Source organism: Stegastes partitus, unplaced genomic scaffold, assembly GCF_000690725.1.
Source record: "Stegastes partitus isolate 25-593 unplaced genomic scaffold, Stegastes_partitus-1.0.2 Scaffold596, whole genome shotgun sequence".
In the NCBI taxonomy this organism is placed as follows: domain Eukaryota; kingdom Metazoa; phylum Chordata; class Actinopteri; family Pomacentridae; genus Stegastes; species Stegastes partitus.
In genome coordinates, this window is record NW_007578327.1 from 280,723 (window position 1) to 302,127 (window position 21,405).

Sequence of the window (21,405 nt, forward strand, 5' to 3'; positions counted from 1 at the left end):
CCTTGTGCTCTGTTTTTCTCACGTTTCGGATGTTGCACCACACTCTCTATGTTGTTTACATCTGATTCCCTATGAAATCACGCCAGGTGGTGCACGATAACCTTAATATCCTGTAGTTTGTGATGCGCCATCATTTTTAAATCTCGTAGTGCGAAGAGAGAAGAATCGATGTGAAGTTCCTCCTGATGTGCAGCCGCATTTTAAGACCTGCCAGGATCGTAAAACTCCGGGAACGTCTGAAGCACATCAGAACTAACTGAACGCATGTTGTGTCGATGTGTTTCCTGTTCAGGTACTTGAGGCTCAAAGAAGACACCAGAAGGAAAAGTCTGGAATTATACCTACCTCACCCACTCCTTACACCTACAACAAGGCAAGACTCCAGGCCTTCCTTGACTCTTAAGTGCCGCAAGCGTGATTCAGTGTTGACGTGTTTCTCAGATAAATGTTTCTCTCCTGTCTGCAGAGCTGTGACTTGTGGTCTCTCGGTGTGATTATCTATGTAATGCTGTGCGGCTATCCTCCGTTCTACTCCAAGCACCACAGTCGCACCATCCCAAAGGACATGAGGAAGAAAATTATGACGGGAAGCTTTGACTTTCCGGAAGATGAGTGGAGCCAGATCTCCGAGATGGCCAAGGACATTGTACGCAAGTAAGTCTTTATCATTTTTCTCTCCACTCTAACGGCTGAATCATGTATTTCTGTTTACTTTATTCGATGGTCGCTGCAGCGATAAAGACAGGAAATGCAAGGCGAGAGACGGGGGTGGATGTTGTGCATTAGGCAGACTCTTGATTTTGTTTCCCAGACACTTTAAATGACACAAACAGCCGGATATCTGAGGCTGTTTTTTTTACATTATTTTCCAGCAGACTCATTAGACTCCCTGCTCCTGATGTTCATCCATCCCGTCTCTCTCTCACTCAGTCATCCTCTTTTCTGCCTCTTAATTTCCTCCTTTCTCTACGTCTGCTCCCTGCAGGCTGCTGAAGGTGAAGCCAGAGGAGAGGCTGACTATTGAGGGAGTCTTAGCTCATCCCTGGCTCAACTGCACTGAGGCCCTCGACAATGTGCTGCCATCTGCGCAGATGATGATGGACAAGGTGAGCGCTGTGCTGCACCAGTGTCTCGAATGAACTGACCAGCAGAGGCCACTGTTGAAAGTTAGTCAGACGTATCATATCTTTACCTCAGCTTCCTGTTCTTAATATGGATTACGCAAGGGGCTAACGAGGATCCCACCTTAGGTAATCATGCTGTAGGTGTTGATTTGTAGCTCAGATCACCTCTGCAGGAGATCACCACTGTGTAACCATGATGAGCTCGTCTTTCTTTAGATGTTTGTTCTTGCAGCTGACTCCACCAGCGTCAGAAACACACCAGGGGAAATCACAGGCCATCGATCACAGCTCTTTTATCCCCCATGTGGTTTCCCTGTCCACCAAACGTGTAGATACATTTTTCAGGAGGCGCCTGTCAGCCGTAGCTCAGGGCACAACCTTGAAGCCTCTGCACGCAGCCGCCGTCGATACAGCACAGCCTCTTATTGCAGAAGTATCCGTCCAGCTTTAATGTTTGTTTTCTGCCTTCCAGGCGGTAGTCGCAGGGATCCAGCAGGCCCACGCAGAGCAGCTGGCCAACATGAGAATTCAGGATCTGAACGTGAGCCTGAAGCCCCTAAACTCTGTCAACAACCCAATCCTCAGGAAGCGGAAACTACTGGGGTATGACTGCTCCCGTTGAGTTTATTGTGTTTATTTTGCTTCTCCACCAAACGTCATTTTATTTTTGTGTTTTAAGAATAAATAAATGACTGTTAAACATGTTGTGATGTCCGTGTTACAGCCCCAAACCCAGTGACAGTTTCTTCATTCACGACCCGGAGAACGGCGGGGAAGACTCCAACGTAGCGCTGGAAAAACTACGAGATGTCATTGCACAGTGTATACTACCACAAGCTGGTCAGTGCTGCTCTCATTTTACTGTAACTATACATGTACAGTCGTGACTCGATAATCCCTTAACAATCCTAAACCTGCTATCTGATAGGTTTTTAGGAAAAACGAGCAGAACCCATTAAAAACAGCCTTAACATAGTGACAGCCTTGGATTCTGACTCCGACATGACACTTAATGTCACCAATCAGGATGACGGCGTATTATCTGACTGAACAATCCCACAGATTGGCTACGTTCACACTGCAGGACTTGATGCTCAATTTGAATATTTTTGTGAAATCTGATTTTTTTGTGAGTTTGTTCACGTTTCTAATTAAATCCGACTTGTGTGATCTGCTGTGTGAACTTCATACGACCCAAAAGTGTCCCGCATGCACAGAAGAGGACACGACGACGTCACACGCAGAGAGCGTGCTCAGTGTTTACAGAAGTAAACATGGATGGTAACGGTGGAGCGTATCTGCCACTCCCCCACCGCCACCGATGGTGGAAACAGAAGTGTGAGCGCTAACTAAACTAGCATCAGCAGCCAAGTACTGCCTGTGTGTTCCACCCCGTTGAGCGCTCCCCTGGGGTGGAAGTGGCCCCCACCGCACTGAATATTCATCATTAATTGGATCTGTGTTGTTCAGAGTGTCATGAAAAGATCAGATACAGGTCGCATAGGGGCAAAAAAATCTGATTTGGGTCACTTCAGCCTGCTGCCTGAACGTATTTACCTTTGATGTCAACCGATGGGCCCGTGCACAATCACACCGGTCAATTAGAAATCCAGCGATGCGTAGTGTTCTAACAATACACTACTTATTATAACAACTATGAACAATAAATATTAACAACTAATGAGCCTTCCAGCATCAAGCCCTCCTTGTATCTCGACCTCCGTCTTAACAATTCAACAGCCTTGCTGTCTGACATAAAAGAAGGTTTTACATTTAGTGTTGGATTATCGAGTCACGACTGTACTTACTTTGTACTCTGCATTTATTGTGTACTCGTCTACTCTGGTACAAACTGCTGCATTACAGCACACCAGAGATGATGTTGTTTAGGTTATGTTGGCTTGATGAGTGAAGTGAAATGTGTGAAAGGTTTGCTGTTCAGCCATTTCTAATCAGCTGAAAAGCATTTAGCCAGTCGATGAAGAAACTTCCGACGTGCACAGGAAGTAGATCATCAGCTGTTATTAATGTTGTAGTTTTTCTAAATGTATTTGGTTATAAATTAACTTGCTGAGGACCCACGTCAGAACCGGTGTATTGAGCTGAGAATAATGAGATGAAGAGACAGAGAGCAGCTCCTGAGGTGAACCTTTGTGTTTGTGCAGGAGAGAACGAGGACGAGAAGCTGAACGAGGTGATGTATGAAGCCTGGAGGTTCAACAGAGACTGTAAGCTGCTGAGAGACGGACTGCAGGGGCTCAGCTGGGACGGTCGGTAACACTTCATCTCGTCTTTGAAATTTCTCTTAAGCATTAAAAGCAAAGTCACTGCCGTCGTTGGTGACTCATCTGAAGTCACCAACATAGCTACAGAATCATATTCATCTATCTCAGGGTTGTTTATCAACAGATAATCAGACAAAATGATAAACTGAATGTTGAATTAAAATGTTCCAGCTTCTCAAATACGAGGATCGACCACAGAAAACTGAATATTTTGGATTTTAAACGAACAGCAGATGTCATATTGTTTGTTTTTTTTTTACCTGTGGGCGACTTTTTCTTCAGTATTTTCCGACAAAAATGATTAATAGAGAAAATAATGAAGTAAATAACTGATTATTCCAACCACAGCTGCTCCATTGTTCACCAGACGTCAACAGAAAACACTGAATATTTTCTATCTTCTAATTGTCTCTGTGGTTGTAGCTTTAGTAGATGATGGATGAGAAAAAAAACAAACAAAGCGATGATTGGCTGGCGGTTTAGCTGACTCCAAGGCTTTACAGTTAAAAGCAGTAATTATTTGCTCATTTGTGCAGCCGCCGGGTTCTCAACCAGCTTTTCCGTTGCAGGACGAGCCTTCTCTGATAAAGTCGACCGCTTGAAGTTGGCCGAAATAGTGAAACAGGCCATCGAGGAGAAGACCAACCTCCAAGAATCTCATTAGCTGTCTTTCTATCTTCTTTTTTATATTGTTTATTATGACCCTTTTTAACCCATATCTGTAAAGAGGCTTTTTTATGTAAGATGATGCGCTAATTTGTTCTTCTTTTTTTTTTTCATAAATCCACTTGCAAGACCTATTGTTGACCTATTGCAAGAGCTATTGTACAGCTGTAGATATATTTCAAAGAGGACTCATTGGTACTATAATTTTTTTTAAAATGGACACTTGCAAAGATCACACGAAGAAAAAAACAAACAAACTATATTTTCATTTTTTTGCAAAAAAAAAAAAAAAGAGAGAAAAGAAGAGAAAAAAATCTGTGAAAGAAATTATTTTCTGGGAGGGAATTTTTATTAGCTGCTTCTCCAGCTTCTCCAAGATGTCATGTGTTTTATCCCAGTTCTTTCATTTTATTCTATTTTATTTTTATTTTAACCAATCCTAAGAAGTTTTATTTATTTAAACAAAGATTGTTTTATACTCGTAGCTTGATGGTGGGCTCTGAACCCGTCTGCGGTTGTTCTTCCACGCGTTCTCTGAATCTACAGGTGAATCTTTGTTGTTGTTGTTGTTGTTGTTTTTTTGGCTACTTCCTCTTGACCGTGTTGTTGAGGAAGAGTACAAATGGAGGCAAAGAAAGTGTCATAAAATTTAAAAAAAAGCAGCCTAAAATTGCTCAGCCCTTTCTTAAAGCTGGCAAACGACAGCTCTAAAAATGTCGTAAACACTACGGCGGGTTTTCTGTCACGTTGGGGATAAAGTGTTCCTACTACCTTTGTTTTTAGTGAGCTTTGGCCTTACAGTCTTCTTTAGAAGAGGTTGTGAGTTGCAGTTAGGCTTTTTTTTGTCAAACAATCAGCATAATCCATATCACAAACCTGGGCTTCATAAAGTGATGAATTTGTTTGTCAGCGTCCCACGTTTCTGTCTGTCTGGCAAGTAAAACGAATCATTTCAGAAAGTTTCATCGGCTTTTTTTCTTCCCCTATTTGTGTTGTGATTTTAAAAGGTCTTAAGTCCAGTCTTTTCTTTTTCTCTTGAAGTTGTTGATCTGTGAAACCGACACGTTCTGCTTTGACGTAAAGTTGTACCTGCTGGAATTCAGACGGGAAAAATCAGCAGGAAGGTGTGTTAGGATTCTACTGAATGTGCAATAGGGCAATAATTTACTGTTTTCACAGTGAGATCATTCAATCTGGCAGTATTACTGTCTGACACGGACCTCTCCTGCTTCATTTCAGTGGTCTGAATGCCAGTTTACGCTCCCTCCCTTTAGCTGTAATCGATATATCACCGATAGGCCAGAGTGAAATCTTTCTGTCGTGCTCCAGTCATATCAAATGGTGGTCTAAAGAAGGGATCCATGTTCGGGTGTTTTACACGAGGCCATGTTGAATCTACAGAACGGCACTTTGATGGCGTAAAACACACGTTTCTGTTCGCTTCTGCTTATCTTGTTTGATAAAGTCTTTGTACAGAATTCTCTCATGTCAAGATGAACCCTGAGTTTTGATCTTCATGTATAAAAACAACCATCAGTGCAATATATCACCGGCTGTCCAGTGAAACGTGTCTCATGTCGCTCTCTTCAGATGCACCGAGGGATTAAATGTTTTTTTTTTTAAATTTCTCGGCTACGACTAAAAACCTTTTTGTATGATCTGAAAATCGTCTCCTGGCTGAAAGCAGGGCTGTTTTTTTGGAGATGATATTTTTTACACCATTTGGAGAAAAAGTCTTCCTTTGTATGTCTGGATTTCTAATTTAGGTTTGGCTTTAAAAAAAGACTGAGTTAAGTCAGTCGCTACTAAAATGATTCAAGGAGATCATTTACGGTCTCCCTTTAAAAAAAAAAAAGAAGCTCAACGATAACCACAGCTTGCGTTTTGAGAAGGCCTTATGATCACACGGCTACGTTTTACGCTCTAATGTGCCTTGTTGAACGGGCGGCGTCTTCATCTGCTCTCATCGGATTGAACAAATCACAGAAAGGAGGAGAAGCTCATTGACAGCAGACTTGTTTTCCTGTGAAGAAATGAAGGTTTTTCATTCCATATTGATTCAGAGATGTTGAAATCTAACTAGCATCATATCCGGTAAAAACTAAAAAAATCTATCTTACTCAGAAAATAAGTTGTTTTTTGAAGTGCTGAATTCCACAAGTGGGAAATTGAAGGAACAGTTCAGCAGTTTGCTCTTTTTATTTGCCTCCAGTTTGTCCGATAAATATGAAATTTACCGTTTAACGTGGTGCATCTCGTGTCTAAATGATAATTTTGCCTTTTTTGTGCAAACGGATTAATGTTACCGATAATTTCTCCGGCACAAAACCAACTAAAAACATCAAATTTGCCCGTTTCTAATTAAAACTTTGTGCTATAAGGTGAGCTTACAAGTGCTGCTGCCTTACGCCTTGTATGTATCGGACAAATTTGGGTCATTATTGCTGAATTAACCGCTAGAAAATGGAACCAAATGTTTTGTTGAACCATGTCTGTGTGGATGTGTGTCATTAATTTATATACATATATATATATATGCTTGTGTGCGTCTGGTTCGGTATGCAGAACCTTCTTTTGTATTTCTGGAGGTCTATCAAGAGAATCAGTTAATCTCTCCAACCCATCCACAAATCACATAATTTATATCTTCTGCTGATTACCGTTGAAGGGCAGTGTATTTATTAGCTTTTTTTTTTTTTGTACTGTAAAGTCAAAGCATGTCTCTTTGTACTGATAGAAGACCTTCATGGAAACCTACCTGCCTGCTGTTTGCTGCTCAGCCGGGCTCAGTGTTACAACTCCCAGAGGGAAGGTGTTTTTTTGTTTTTCCCTCCTCTGCATCCTTTTACTGAGTAGCTGCTGCAGGTTTCTCTCAGACTGACATTCAGGCGAACCCGACTTCATTTGACAAATATTAAGTAGCTTCCATTAGTCACTTTCTCTCACTTGGCTGCACAGTTGAGAGATTTTCAAATTTTTATACAAGGGAAGAGACAAGATTTCTTGTTTATCCGAGCTCTCCCAACACCCATGAATAATTGTGCCCCTTTTTTTAAATAGAAATGGTTTCTCAGCACTTGTACTCTTGATAAATACCAGTTGCTTCCATTTCCTCTGCTGTATACGTAAAAGTACAGGCAGGTGTTTATTTTTTGGGGTTTTCTGGCATCAAATGTACGTAAAGAGGATGAAGAATCTGTTCCTCCTGAAGTAGCTGTTTCTGTTTATACGTCAGGATGGAAATCATTTCAGTTTCAGAGCCGTTTGCTTTACACCGGTCCTTTTTCTGGTCTGGCAGTCGATGTAGCATGAATCTCTCATCAAAGACTTGCTGTATTTTCTGTTCATCCATGTATTTTTTTTGCCCTTTCTGCCTTCTTGGAATGTCATCACCATGCTGACTTTGTAATAAAGGAATTCTTTGACTTTTCAACAGATTGTTCGCAGTGATTTTTTTGAGTGTTTCAGTGGAAATCCCTCCTTGGTTTATAGTTTTTCTCAGTTGCTTTGGTGCTATCTCAGATCTGAATTGAAATTCTCAAAACTACTTGTTCAATCTTCACATCATCATGTCACTTGTGCACATCAAGAAAAGCAGTTTCTTATTTCTAAATGCTTTGATACATCCATGAAGATGATTATGTGCAATTCTCTGCTCTTTCCTACATTTACAGTTGCTTATATCATGTTGATCAGCAGCTAGAAGGTCACTGGTTTGTGTCCCAGTGGGGGCACCGGGATCTTTCTGCGTGGAGTCTCCATGTTCTCCCCGTGCAGCGTGGGTTCTCTCCGGGTTCTCCGGCTTCCTCCCACAGTCCAGAAACATGTTGAGGTTAATTGTGATTCTAAATCAGGGGTGGGCAATCCTGGTCCTCGAGGGCCACAGTCCTGCATGTTTTAGATGTTTCCTTCTTCCAACACATCATGATCAGCTCATCATCAAGCTCTGCAGAAGCCTGATAACGATCCTGATCATTTGAATCAGGTGTGTTGGAAGAGGGACACATCTAGAACATGCAGGATTGTGGCCCTCGAGGACCAGGATTGCCCACCCCTGCTCTAAGTGTAGCCCTGTGATAGACTGGTTACCTGTCCAGGTGAACCTGCCTTCACCCTGAGTCAGCTGGGATAGACTCCAGCCCCCCATGACCCTAGTGAGGATTAACTGGTGTATAGAAAATGGATGGACGTTGATCAGAATGTATTATCATGGGTCTCTGTTGAATAGTCTCAACCCCACAACATTTAGGCATTAGTTCATCGTCTTTACATGCAAAATAATTGAACAAGTTGTCATAATATGTGAAGCATATTTCTCTACAGCAGGGGTGTCCAATCCTGGTCCTCGAGGGCCACAATCCTGCATGTTTTAGATGTTTCCCTTCTTCCAACGCACCTGATTCATATGATCAGGATCGTTATCAGGCTGCTGCAGAGCTTGATGATGAGCTGTGGTCGTGTTCCTCTACATGTAAAGGCTGGCTTTGTTTGAACACTTAATGAGAGGAGTTCGGCTTGCTGTGAGGGCATTTCTGTTTCTAATTAATCGAGTATTTGACGATAATCCCCGGTGTTGCTTTTGTAATTAAAGACTACTCGTGACAATTTCTGATCTCCTCCACGCCATGTATATTTATTTCAGTGTATTCAAAAGGAGTTTAAGTTAAAAATCTTTTATTTCAGATCGAAGACAGAGCAGATAGAAATCTAGAGACAAAATCATCAGAACCTCAGAAGACAAATTCACATTGAAAAAAAAAAAAACAACCAACACAGACACACATGCTCTGTTACACATGTTTAAGGCACTTTAAAAAAAAAAAAAAAATGTTGGAAAGCGACAATAAGACCAGAAATTTGCTCCCAGGATGGAAATCACACCATCAAAAGCTCGCAAGATTATAGAGTAAAGTCTGTTTTTACACGGGGCAGAATGTTGCTTTGGTTACACTGAACTGAAAGCAGGTAGCGGTAATATTATATCAGACCAAAGTACACGCAGTACGGAGGGTGACAGGTGAGTTTCATGAGATTACTGCCACAAAAAGACAGTTTACAAATACTTTCCCCCCCAATTAAGCCCATTTATCCTCATTAATGGCACCCTTATTAAGGCGTTAAGAAGATAATACAAGAAAATGTCCCATTTAAAGGGGAAATATTAAGGTTAAATACACGTTTTGTTGCCTCCCCGGTGCACAGAAATGAATCTAAATGGTGTCTAGTCCACCAGATAATGCGTTCCCAATTCCCTCTGGTCAGATTTGTAGTCAAATAATTAAAGTGTAGCTTGAAAACTTAACTAGACACACAACAGATCAATCTTTTAATCTGCACTGGCACTTTAATTCCCACTTTAATAGGTTAAACATAAGCTGTACGTTTGGAATGTGTTTTTCTAGAGCTTTGGTCCTTTTTTTTTTTCCCCCACTACCGCATACATTCTGCCCCTCAGCTCGCTGTACGTAACCGATGCTCCAGGACAAATTCCCTGCGTGTGGAAATGCACTTGGCAAAGCAGGCGAACCGTAAAACGCATTAATCCCAACGCTTTTGAAATTCACCCCGGCGTGACGCAGAGGGCCGAGATTTGAGGTGTTTGAACAAAATAATTGAACTAAAATGGAGTTACGGTTACAGCAAATCCATTTTAGCTCCGCAATGAAACTCCAAACCCAACGGAAGACAGTGATGATGTTTTTAACGGGCCGGCTCAGTCGGAGTCCTCGTCGTCCAAATACTCCTCAGCGTTGCTGTGTGAGCGGGTGATGTCTGAAACAGGAGATACGGACCGTTAATGACACGAATCTGTTGAAATATTTTATATTTAATGACAAGATCTCTGGAACTTAAAACATTAGTGGTTGCACTGTTGCATATTTTGCACGTTAAGTTTTAATATTAGCTGCACTAAATACCCTGTATAAGACTCATCCATCTGTCCATTATCTATACACCGCTTAATCCTCACGAGGGTCACGGGGGGCTGGAGTCTATCCCAGCTGACTCAGGGTGAAGGCAGGTTCACCTGGACAGGTAACCAGTCTATCACAGGGCTACACTTAGAGACAGACAACCAAGCACACTCACATTCACACCTACGGACAATTTAGAATCACCAATTAACCTCAACATGTTTTTGGACTGTGAGAGGAAGCTGGAGAACCCGAAGAGAACATAGAGACTCCACACAGAAAGATCCTGGGTGTCCTCACTGGGACATGAACCGGCGACCTTCTCGCTGTGAGGCGACGGTGCTAACCACCGATCCACCTTGCAACCCTCAATTAAGAACGTGTTATATTTATTTTTTGATGAAGACCATGAGATCCTAAACTTTGAAGCAACATTTTCACTTTCTAACTCCAGCAAATGTCAGCAGATTTCTCCATCAGACCCTCATCGTTTCAGTTCATGCTGTGCTTTAATGCAGCGCACACTATTTCCAAAAGAAAAATCAGATAAATAATTATCCTATGACAACATGGGCGCCTTTTGAGCCTCAGACGGTAACTTTGGTAACGCAGCCATGATCACCCCTTTTGCAAACTCCCGGTTGTCCTCAGTGGGACGCGAACCAGCGACCTTCTAGCTGCAAGGCAATGGAGCTAGCCACCCAGCCACCCTTGTATAAGACTTGTTCACAACGTAAATTAAGGTTGACAAGTCTGTTGTAAATGATCCTTTTGTTTAACATCCTTCACATCTCTTGCACTTTCACAACAAGGACGTGTAAACCCAAAAAAATCTAATCTAATAACTTGTATTTCCTGCTGTTTACAAAAGAATTAGGAGCAGGACATGGATAAAACGATATTTCACAAAAACAGACACCTCGTCTACAACAAACCAAGAAGCCTGCAATCAATTAATGTTCATTTAACAGCTACTGACTAATGTGGCATTCGTCTTATGTGGCATTTGCAGGACAGAAAAGATAGAATAGCAAACAACATATTTAATTTTGATAGTAAATGCTAATGTTTAGCAGCTCTGTGCAGAGACGATACAGCTTTTTTTTTCAGTTAAGGCCTCCTGATATCTAGCTTTGGTTGCTGCAGACGCTGACCTGAAGGGAGATCGTCTAAGCTTGTCTTGTAAAAAAATAGGAGCTCAATAAAAATCCTGTTAATTCGGTTCTCAGCCTATGACACTGCATGTGCGAGCACTGTGAGGCTGCCCCCTTGTGGCGGCTGTACTTACTGCTTCCCTGCTTCCGTTTGAGAAGTGAAGCACACTGAGCGTTGGTGGCCATGTCCAGAGCCAGCTTATTCTCATTGTTCCTGACGTCTGTCCTCGCATCTGAAACAAACATGTTTAGACTAAAACAACAACAACAACAACACAACCACAGAGCCACAAAAACACTTGTGGACAGTCAGCTTGTTCTTGTTTCCTCAATCTGGATTCCTCTAATAATGTTTGAGAAAAATCTTTTGTTTCGATATTCATCCAAGTGAAGACGGTAACCGTCTGCTCAGTTTCTTTTTCTGTACTCACTCTTGTTAAGCAGCATTTCCACAATGTCAGAGTAACCCTTCCAGGCAGCAGCGTGCAGCACAGTGTCTCCAAGTTTATTCTAAAACACAAAGGATCAACATCACCGACAAACATCCTGATTGTAGTTCCTGTAACTTCAAAGTCCGGACATAATTGAAAACGAGTCCAGAATGCAGTTTGTTCATTTTGCCAGGCTGTGCTACGTTTTAAAATGAATAAAGCTCGAAATGTTTTTACCAATCCAGGGCTCAAGATACCAGAAATAGAAAAGAAATACAGAACAATTCAAATAAAAACCAATGTGGAGAATCTTAGCAAACAGCCTCCAGAGCAGCTTCATTTCAAACAGACAAATCTCCTAAATGTCTAAATACATTCTTCTAGCACATCATTTGGTGTTTTGATGATGAACTTACTCGCCATACGATAAAATTAATATGCATCTTAAACGACTCTTGTGTAGGAATTTGTTGTCTCACCACAAATTTTTTCCACCTTTCTTTTATTTTGTTAGTCGTAGGAATACAGCTGCTGAAGCATCCGCTATGAATGAATCACAACATCTGCTTGCTTCGTGCCTTGATGTCATTACTCCATCTAAATAAATAACCTGATACAGACACAGTCACACACAGTCACAGTCATGACTCGATAATCTGACACTAAATGTAAAACCTTCTTTTATGTCGGATATCAAGGCTGTGGGATTGTCAAGACGGAGTTCGAGATACAAGGAGGGCTTGATGCTGGAAGGCTCATTTGTTGTTGATATTTATTGTTCATAGTTGTTATAATAACTAGTAGGGCTGAATAACACTTTCTGGTCTCTGGATATTCAGGCCCAATTAATGATGAATATCAGAATATTTGGCACAATCGAGGGGGCAATTCCACCCCGGGGCAACGCTCTGACGGGGTGGAAGTGGCCGGAACACACAGGCAGTACTTGGCTGCTGATGCCAGTTTAGTTAACGCTCACACTTCTGTTTCTACCATCGGCGGCAGCAGCGGCGCCACTCCCCCACCACCGTTACCATCCATGTTTACTTCCATAAACACTGAGCACGCTCACTGCGTGTGACGTCGTCGTGTCCTCTTCTGCGCATGCGGGACACTTTTGGGTCGTATGAAGTTCACACAGCAGATCACATACAAGTCGTGTTTAACTGGAAATGTGAACGAACTCACAAAAAAATTGGATTTCAATCTGATTTCATTTCTGATAATAAGCTGTTATCCTGATTGGTGACATTAAATGTCATGTCGGAGTCAGAATCCAAGGCTGTCGCTATGTTAAGGCTGTTTTTATGGGTTCTGTTGGTTTTTCCTAAAAACCTGTCGGATAGCAAGGTTTAGGATTGTTAAGGGTCGAATTATCGAGTCACGACTGTATCTGTCTGTTCAGAAGAAATTCTACTTCCATGTACATCAGCTGAGGGACGGTGTTAATGCAGCTGGTGAGATTTGACCTAATAACAAATTCAGCTGATGCTGCGATCACCGGGTCTTGATCCTGTGGCTGTACAGGGCTTTCCAGTCTCACCACATCACCATGCTTCTCGTGATTTAAGGCTGGCTGGAAAATCCACATGATTTCAAGTGTGGGACCTGATGTTTTTCACCCAAGTTACTTTCATGTCTGAATGAGGTTTTAAACTCGTCTCACCTGCTGGTTGAGCTCCACGTTGGGCTGGCTTAGCAAAAGCTCCACCACATCTGACATGGAAAAAAAAAAAACAGACAGAACAGACTTAATGGAACAGTCATTCAATGGAGAGCTGACACCAACTTCCTGTTTCTGTGTTCTTCCTTTCTGATTCAAAACAAATCTGCTGGTGTGTCACAATTTCACATTTATGAAAATGTATTCAGTCACTGACTCAGCAGTGTCACAATCTGTCAAACTGATTTTTTTTCTGGTAAATCCAAACATCACGGGGGTCAGTCTGAAACTTTACTGTGTTTGTTAAAGGAAGTGTTCACCCCTGCAAACATCACATCGCTACCATCACAAAGTACGTTTCTCTGTTACCTTTATGGCCCCCGTGGCATCCCCAGTAGAGGGCAGTGTTTCCAGCTTTATCCAGTCCGTTGATCCCGACCTTGTTCTCCACACATTCCCTCAGCCAGCTCAGATTCCCTGTTTGAATACACAAATATGTTCATACACACACACGATTAATAGGAGAAGCTTCCAGAGCTCCTCAGCAGGAACAGAAAAGACATTATAAAGGCCAAGGCTGTTTTTATTGTCTCCAGAAAGAGAGAAGTGTCCTGGACAAAAGACAATAAATATCAATAAGTGAATTAAAACAACACTGAATCATCAGAGTATTTGGTTAATCATACCTCGTTTGGCTGCTTCGTGCATCGGATTGTCGATAGACTCGGCCTGCTCAGCCACTAGAAAGACAAAAGAAGATCATCGTGTCACACTCGTTACATAATCAGCTGATGGGTGTTGTTTGAGCTGACCGGGATCGCTTTGCATCGTCGTGAGAAAAATTCACATTCACCTGAAAAAACAGCCGGATAAAGCCAACAGTAATGTCCTGTTTAAAATCACTAATTCAGTTTCCCACCCTTCTTCTTTTGCTCTGATTTAATGACACCAACCTGAGTTAACCTCTGATATTTGTCCTACTACAATTTAATGAGCATCTATTGACTTTAACATCATGGAGTCAAACACCTTTTTGATTTAAAGTCAAATGAAAAAGAAGAATTCAAAAACTTAAGAGTTTATTTGTCGGTTCTGCAGCAACAGAAGGAGTTAAAACTGTTAATCTAGAACTAATAGAGGGAAAAAATTAACAAAAAAAATCTTTAATCACAATTATTTGTATCCCTAATCAGTACATTTTGTAGCATTAACCTATAAGACAGAATTAGTGCTCCTACATGCCTCCGTCACTTCACGTTACTGTTTTGTTTATTAGGATCCCCATTAGCACCAGTATAACCATCGGCTATTCTTCCTGGGGTCCACACACGGTCACACTTATACACACAACAACCACAAACACAACAGCTCATCTCGTTAACTTTACAATGAAGCAAAATAAGGTAGAGAAACATATTGTCATTCAATACAACATACATTAAATCATACACTGAATTGTAAATCCATTATTATTAATCTTGAACTCATAATTCTTCTTAATAAACATATAATCAGAATGACCTTAAATAACACATTTATTCATCCTGCTCTTCGACCCACTGAGATCCAAGAAAATTGGGCAAAAGTACATTTTACATTCTTTGCTTTCACCAGCGTTACATTTTATTCTGAAACACCATTTTCCTGGTCTATACCTCCTTAAAAGCTTCTCTTGAGCTAAACACAGCGGTGATGAATTCCACCTAATCATGGCTCTGTTCATTACTGTTTCCTGCCGTGTACTCGTTAGCAGAGGTGGGAAGTAACCAAGTACAAATACTTGGTTACTGTAATTTTTGCAGGTACCTGGACTGTACTTGAGTGTTAATTTTTCTGAGGACTTTTTACTTTCACTCCCTACATCTGAACACAAATATCTGGATTTTCTCCTCCTTACATTCTCAAAACTGGCTCGTTGCTTGTTTCAACCTCCGTGGATGACGACATGACGCAAAAACAAACGTCTTTATCTTTCCCAGCAGTTTGTCACTGAAGCTCAGCACAGCCCTGCCTGCCTCAGCTGCCTGTGAGAGGCCTTTGAGCACTGCAGGACTGATGTTCAGACCCAAAAGGGCAGAACTTTGAGAACCAGCTTCTGCTGAGGCTCAATACAAGATTTTGGTGAAGAGACGAGTGTTTCCATGTTGATTCTAATGTTTATAATGAAATGGAAAACCGTCCAGTGATGTTTTTTTTCTCTGTACCAGCACTGTGCAGCTTCTTAAAGGATGAAAACAATCCTACTTTGTGTGCTTAAAACTTTATTCGTTTTGCCGAGTTATCAAAAGAGGCATCGCGTATCATCAAAGCTAAAAATTCATTTTTCCTTTTGTACCAAAGTAAATTTCTGAACCAGTACTTTTTTTTACTTTTACTTGAGTAAAGGAGTTGAATCAGTACTTCTACTTTTACCAGAGTCTATTTTTACACAAGCATCTCTACTTGCACTTATTAAGTAAAGAATGTGAGTACTTTTGCCATCTCTGCTGGGTCGCGCTTTAGGTAGAATAAACTGTCGTCGTGTTTCGAATCGTGTTCGATAATCACGTTGAGCAAACTGAGAAAACAGCCTTTCATGTGATATCGTTGGAGATCACATGAACAGAATATTCTTGACAAAAATTTATCAAAACATAGATGATCTCTGCCTTAGCCAACCCAGACTGTCATGCATATCTGACACATTGGTTCATCGGTAATATTTTTGCTCACCACATACATGTGATGAAATTTTCATTTTGAACTCACCGTAGTTACTTGGAATTAGTCCCGTCCTTCCTCTGCACGTCCCCTTCCACCAATTAGTGTCACTCTGGGGGTAAAAGTAGAGCAGAAAGTTTAGGGAAAGCAAAAAAAAAAGAAGAACAATAGTGAAAAGAAGAGGAAGACAACCGTCTGACTACAAAACTGCACCACCACAAACGGGGGGCACAAAATGCAAATACTGCAAGAATGAGATTCCAGAGAAAAAGGAAGAAGAACTGCAAATTTAAATTCAAACCTAAAGAGGAAGACTGCAGCTCACAATCTGGGTTTTACTCACCGTGTCAGAGATGTATAAGATGTCTCCTTCTTCAAAGTACAGCTCGTCTGGCTGAAAAACACACCATTTTTTTTTTTTTTACCAATTTCACAGACTCAGGAAGTTGTATTCAAACTATTCTGACCTCAAGACAGACTCTTGCGTCATACTTCACCCTCTTTCCTTCCTCTTTTTTTTTTGAGAGTCTACCTTAATTTAGTCAATACTCACTGCTGCTTTTTAATGCGGTTTAACCCAAAATGTTTAAGGTCATGAAAGAGGTATCAGTGTCAAAGTTCGCTGGGTGAGAAGTTTTTATTTAACAAATTGGGATTTTAGTGGTTTTATTGGAAATGTTTAGCTAATTAATAAGTCTCCAGCTTGTCGTATTTGATCTTTAACTAAATTTCTCTTGACAAGCAATCTGAAGTCATCAATGAGAAAATGTGAGACTAATTTAACATTTCAAGCAATTAATTGATTAAGAAAATCAGCATTTTTCAAACCATCCCAGTATGAATGTGATAAATTTATTCCACTGTGTTAGAATAAACTCTAAAGGCTGTGTAGTAATGGCAAGAATAACAAATAAAACAGCACAAATGGTCGTTAGAAAGCACCAAATATAAGAAATCAATGCAACTCTTCAACAAAAAAAGCAGCTCTTACTGTTCTGGGATCGAAGGTGAACAACGCTCTGAACACCTTGACTTGGCCTAAAAAAAACAAAAAGAGAGAAAAACATGTTAGATGAAATATTTGCAAATCGTTTGCGGTGAGTTAACCTCATCCCTGTTTGCAGAAGAACAGCGAACAGAGCACGCTATGCGACACGTAAACCCTGATGTGAAACCACACATGATGCCACTTCACTGCCCTGCACGACAACCAGCAGCACCCGCTTTAGTTTCACTCGGGCTGAGCCTGCAGGGGAGTGCAGAACGCAGCTTTAATGTGGTGAATTACTCTCATATTCGAGCGCAATAAATCTGAGGTGTGACATCACCCATCAGCCCCATAAGGAGCCATTTGCATGAAGTGCGTATCAGATCCTCTGCAGCCAATGAGAAAGCCCATTTCTGCATGTGGCGCAGGGACAAACGCACACAGAGTGGTCCTTTTGTGTGGCTGCCTTCCTGCTCGGGGCAGCTCGCTGTCGAGCCCGGCGTTGGCTCCGCGGCTGGAATGCCACCAGAGTGGTTGTGGCCTTAGCTGACAGCTAAACTAGTTCGCAGAGGCTTACAAAAGAGCTTAAAGAGACAGTGACAAGCTTCTAGGGTAACATTTATTAACTCTTCCTACTAGCTGTTTATTTCTAGGACTAAAGAAAACCCTTGACGTTGCATCCACAACATAAACACTAAGCTTCATAAACAGACTAACGATCTGGTTACACACCAACACCTGATGGTTTTTGTTTTCCAGTCAGCAGGATCAAATCTAACTGAGAACTGAAGATAATTCTGCTGATTTGCATCTGGATGGGAGATAAAGATCAGCCGGTGTGTCAGGTTATGAACTTCCCTTTCAACAATTATCAGATAACAACGGGCTTGAAAGCACACACAAAAATCATTGTGTGCATTCCTGTTATAAACTGTTGATATCTTGTATGTTTATCTGTGTTGCATGCATCAAATAAAGAAAGAAAGAAAGGTCAAAGTTGTTAAAGCATCTACAACCCTCACAAGCCAGAATTCAATAAAGACGTCGGTGAATCACGAGGAGCCAACGTCGAATCGTTTACGGTCATATGTTTAACACGTCTGACACATGGCGACCGGGCCTTTTCTGTGAGGCTTTGGGACGACCTGCTTGAGGAAATAAAGCTCGCAGATTCAGTATCTTTGTTTAAATCACTTCTTAAAACTCACTTTTATAGACTCGCTTTGAGTGATGTTCTCTTTTAGATTTTTTCCCATTTCTTTTCCCGTTTTTTTTATTGGTACTACCTGCTGTCCTTCTCTCTTTTCTCTTTCTTAATCTACTTTTATCTTCAGCTTTTATCTTAAATCCCCTCTGTGATGTCGTCTTTTTAAATCAGTGACCCAGTTGGTTCTTTTCCATGTTTATTGCATGTATTTTTATATTCAGAGTGTTTGCCTGCACTTTTTTATACATGTTGTCTTTGCTTTATTATGCAAAAGCACTTTGCGAATTCTGCTCTTACAAATAAAGTTTATTATATATTACATTTATCATAGAGGTGGGCGAGCATCTTCTGTTTCCCGATCGCATTACCTAACAGGTCCAAACGCCTGTAACTCCCCTCTGCCGTCGCTCAGGGTTTCTGTTTAGCTAACACACTGCCTCAGTGTCTCAGAACGAGAGGCTGCACAAGTCCGGCTCTGTTCGGCGCAGCAAGCATGTCTGCTCTGCAGGCCCGGTCATGCAGCTTAAAACACACAAAAGCCTGTGCTGACTGGGCTCTCGCTGCACTTTAAACCCTCAGGCACACACAAGGGTGAATCTGAGATAAGGACAAAAAATAAAAAGAGAAGAAAATTTGCACCTCGTTATGAGCAAAACACTGCCACAGGATAATATATCTGCTTATGGGTTGTTGTTTTTTTTTTATGATTGCCAGCTGTGTTATTTTATTACACAGCTCTAGTCTTGCAGCCCCCTCCCAGAAAAACGTGTCTGATCTTGGTGGTTATTCGATTCCTCAGTCACTGTTCAAAGCCCAACCCAACGACGTAACCATCCAAGCTTCTAATCTGGTAAACGAGAGATTTCACACGGCTCCTGATGAGAATCCTGAATAACACAAAGACAGAATCGTTTTCTTCTTGTTGAGGGGGAAAAAGTAGGAACACACAAGCCTGTAATAAATCTGAATCAGAATTTATGTGGCCATGGAGCACAGAAGAGCTTGTGTAATGTATGATTCTCACTTTGGGTTCTCAAAAAGTTCAACCAAAGGGGCAGCGTTCCTAAATCTGGGACGGATAACTGCCCTTAAATCTTCCCTCCACCACCTACAGCAGAAATAAACAAACGTAGGTAGCGAATCCTCGTTCTGTGCACTCGGCTGGGATGCCTTTCATTCCCACAATTCTGCATCTCCACGTGAATCAGCCATGACCACACGAAGCGCCGACGTTGCCAAATAACGCTGAAAAGCTCTTCCACGACCTGGAGCTCCGACAGCCAGGCGCACCGAGCAGCCATCTGTCACGACAGACGAGCTCACCTGCTGTCACAGCCAGCGAGGTGTCACGGAGTCGACGTGTTAATAACCGAAGACGAGGAGGAGGAACGATGCGGTTTTCTGTCTCGGTTTTCACACAACAGGCAAACCGACATGTCTGCTGCTGAGATGCTCGGCCTCCTGAGGGATTTCAAAGCATGTGTTCCTCGTAAACATGCAACAGCTTTACCCACATATGCAATGATTGTTCAGTTTTATTTTCTACCTCCCCGTGTGATTTGTTTTTCTTGTGCATATTTGATGCACACAATGTAACCGGCGTGTCTCTGCAATACATCCTAAAATGTTTTTGTTTAGAAAGGCGTTCGACTTTGTGATTGTGAGCATCTTATTTGGAGTATATGAGTAAGATTAGAGTCAGTTTTCAATACAAACATCTCCTAAAATGACATTATTGTTGAATCAAAACCTCTTTAAAGTGATGTAAATTACATTAAAGCACATTTGCCTGCCTTTCATCCTCTTTAAACTAGACTCTAAGCCCAAATTGATGATAACTGTGCACTTTCTCTTATGTTTTAATACAGACATGTGCAGGAAGTGAGCGAGCCAAACAGCCAGACTACAGTTCTGCACCTGGACAAGGAGGATGTTTTGCGTTTTGCACCTGATAAAACTGGAAACCGAGTCCTTGTTGTTTCTGTTGCTGCATACACCTGAATCCTACCTGTTGCACCCACACAGTTCATGAGCCATTTTCACAAAGTCAGCATTATTAAAAATGTGTGGGAAGCTCCAACATGACAAATGCTCTGATTTCATCAATATTTCTGTGAGTAATAGACGCATTTCGCAATTTTTTTTTTTTGGAAAGAGGCAACCAGAATAGACTGAAGGAAGTCAGGCTGATGTCATCGATCATATGGACTCCTCATCACCTTTTAACCTAAAGCCCGTGAACGCAGCACTGTCCTTGTGTGAGTGATGGAAATAGGGAAGTGACGGAGGCCTGCTGCTGAGCGCTGGATGCCCCTGAACGAGCAGCGCTGAAGCCACGAAGGCACTTTTAACAGCCCCACTGTCGTCCTGCCACAGCCAGCGATAACAGACACGACCATTAATCAGAGTTTAAAGCCTTTTCCGGCTGATAAAAGTTTCCCAGACAAACGACAGAGAAGTGAAGCGCTCACCGCCCATTAAACGCACATCGCCAACAAGGTGCGCTTGTTCTCCTAAAAAAACAAAACACAAGTTTTGGCTAAATTTCAACAACAAAAAACCTCGCAGTGTTGCTCTTACCTGGCTTGGCCGGCTTGGGAGGAGGCTTTGACATTTGTGAGGCTCAAAGATAAAGTCAAAAGAGACGCGCTGAGTTTGTTTCGGCCCCAAACGTCGCTGGACGGTGAAGCACTTTGCTGCTAACGCTCCCAATGAGGAAGTTGAGTTACGCGGAAAAGTTTGTCTGCGCATGCGCCTGAAACTACTCTGCAATGTCAGGTCACTCGATGAGTTTATTTATTTATGGTATTTTTTAAATAAAACAAACAAATGACCATAAACAAAACAACAATATAATACTCTGTAAATGTAAATTAACTGGGATTATTTTTAATTAGAAAGAAACAATCTTTAAAGTTTGTAATTAGACTTGATTATTATTATTATTATTATTATTATTATTATCATTATTATAAGTAGTACTAGTAGTTGTTTTAATAGCAATAGTAGTAGTATCTTAACAAACCTAATATTTAAAATACAATTCAGAAGGTCTCTTGAAAAACAAAACAAACAAAACAAAAAAAAAGCATGACAAACAAAAAATGATTATTTGACATGTATGTCCTGCTCTCTCTGTATTGAAAACATCATTTACTTAATTTTCTTACTTTTTGAAAAGAAAAAAAAATGTGTTGATGTATGAAATGAAATGCATGTTGATCAGGGTTTGTTCTCTGCATTTTTTTTGCTTTGTATGTGATTTTATTTCA

General features: G+C 41.3%; 2 protein-coding genes across 2 annotated transcripts in view; one reads left to right on the top strand and one right to left on the bottom strand.

Annotated features, from left to right (window-relative positions):
* mapkapk5 (MAPK activated protein kinase 5) overlaps positions 1-7,505 on the top strand; it is a 16,760-nt gene extending 9,255 nt beyond the window's left edge. Inside the window, exons 8-14 of the mRNA XM_008289160.1 lie at positions 293-373; positions 467-654; positions 986-1,106; positions 1,597-1,727; positions 1,849-1,964; positions 3,290-3,394; positions 3,979-7,505. Of these exons, the coding sequence (XP_008287382.1) occupies positions 293-373; positions 467-654; positions 986-1,106; positions 1,597-1,727; positions 1,849-1,964; positions 3,290-3,394; positions 3,979-4,073 (837 nt within the window). The 3' untranslated portion in view covers positions 4,074-7,505. The remainder of the gene's footprint in view (positions 1-292; positions 374-466; positions 655-985; positions 1,107-1,596; positions 1,728-1,848; positions 1,965-3,289; positions 3,395-3,978) is intronic.
* A 1,179-nt stretch (positions 7,506-8,684) lies between these two features.
* Positions 8,685-20,854, bottom strand: ostf1 (osteoclast stimulating factor 1). The gene is made up of 10 exons (XM_008289161.1): positions 20,714-20,854; positions 16,930-16,976; positions 16,282-16,332; positions 15,987-16,050; positions 13,925-13,978; positions 13,608-13,715; positions 13,242-13,291; positions 11,576-11,654; positions 11,279-11,377; positions 8,685-9,847 (listed from the first exon to the last, which is right to left on the bottom strand). Exons 1-10 carry the CDS (start codon positions 20,745-20,747, stop codon positions 9,789-9,791), a joined length of 645 nt encoding a protein of 214 aa, XP_008287383.1. The 5' UTR covers positions 20,748-20,854; the 3' UTR covers positions 8,685-9,788.
* Positions 20,855-21,405: the final 551 nt, after the last annotated feature.

What these genes read in the sequence shown, in the direction of transcription:
- ostf1 (XM_008289161.1), bottom strand. Translation starts at nt 20,747, where the DNA reads ATGTCAAAGCCTCCTCCCAAGCCGGCCAAGCCAG. An exon ending in TCACCTTCGATCCCAGAACA is followed by an intron (nt 16,333 to 16,929) that starts GTAAGAGCTGCT and finishes TGTGTTTTTCAG; the next exon opens with CCAGACGAGCTGTACTTTGA. An exon ending in GGAAATGCTGCTTAACAAGA is followed by an intron (nt 11,378 to 11,575) that starts GTGAGTACAGAA and finishes TGTTTGTTTCAG; the next exon opens with ATGCGAGGACAGACGTCAGG.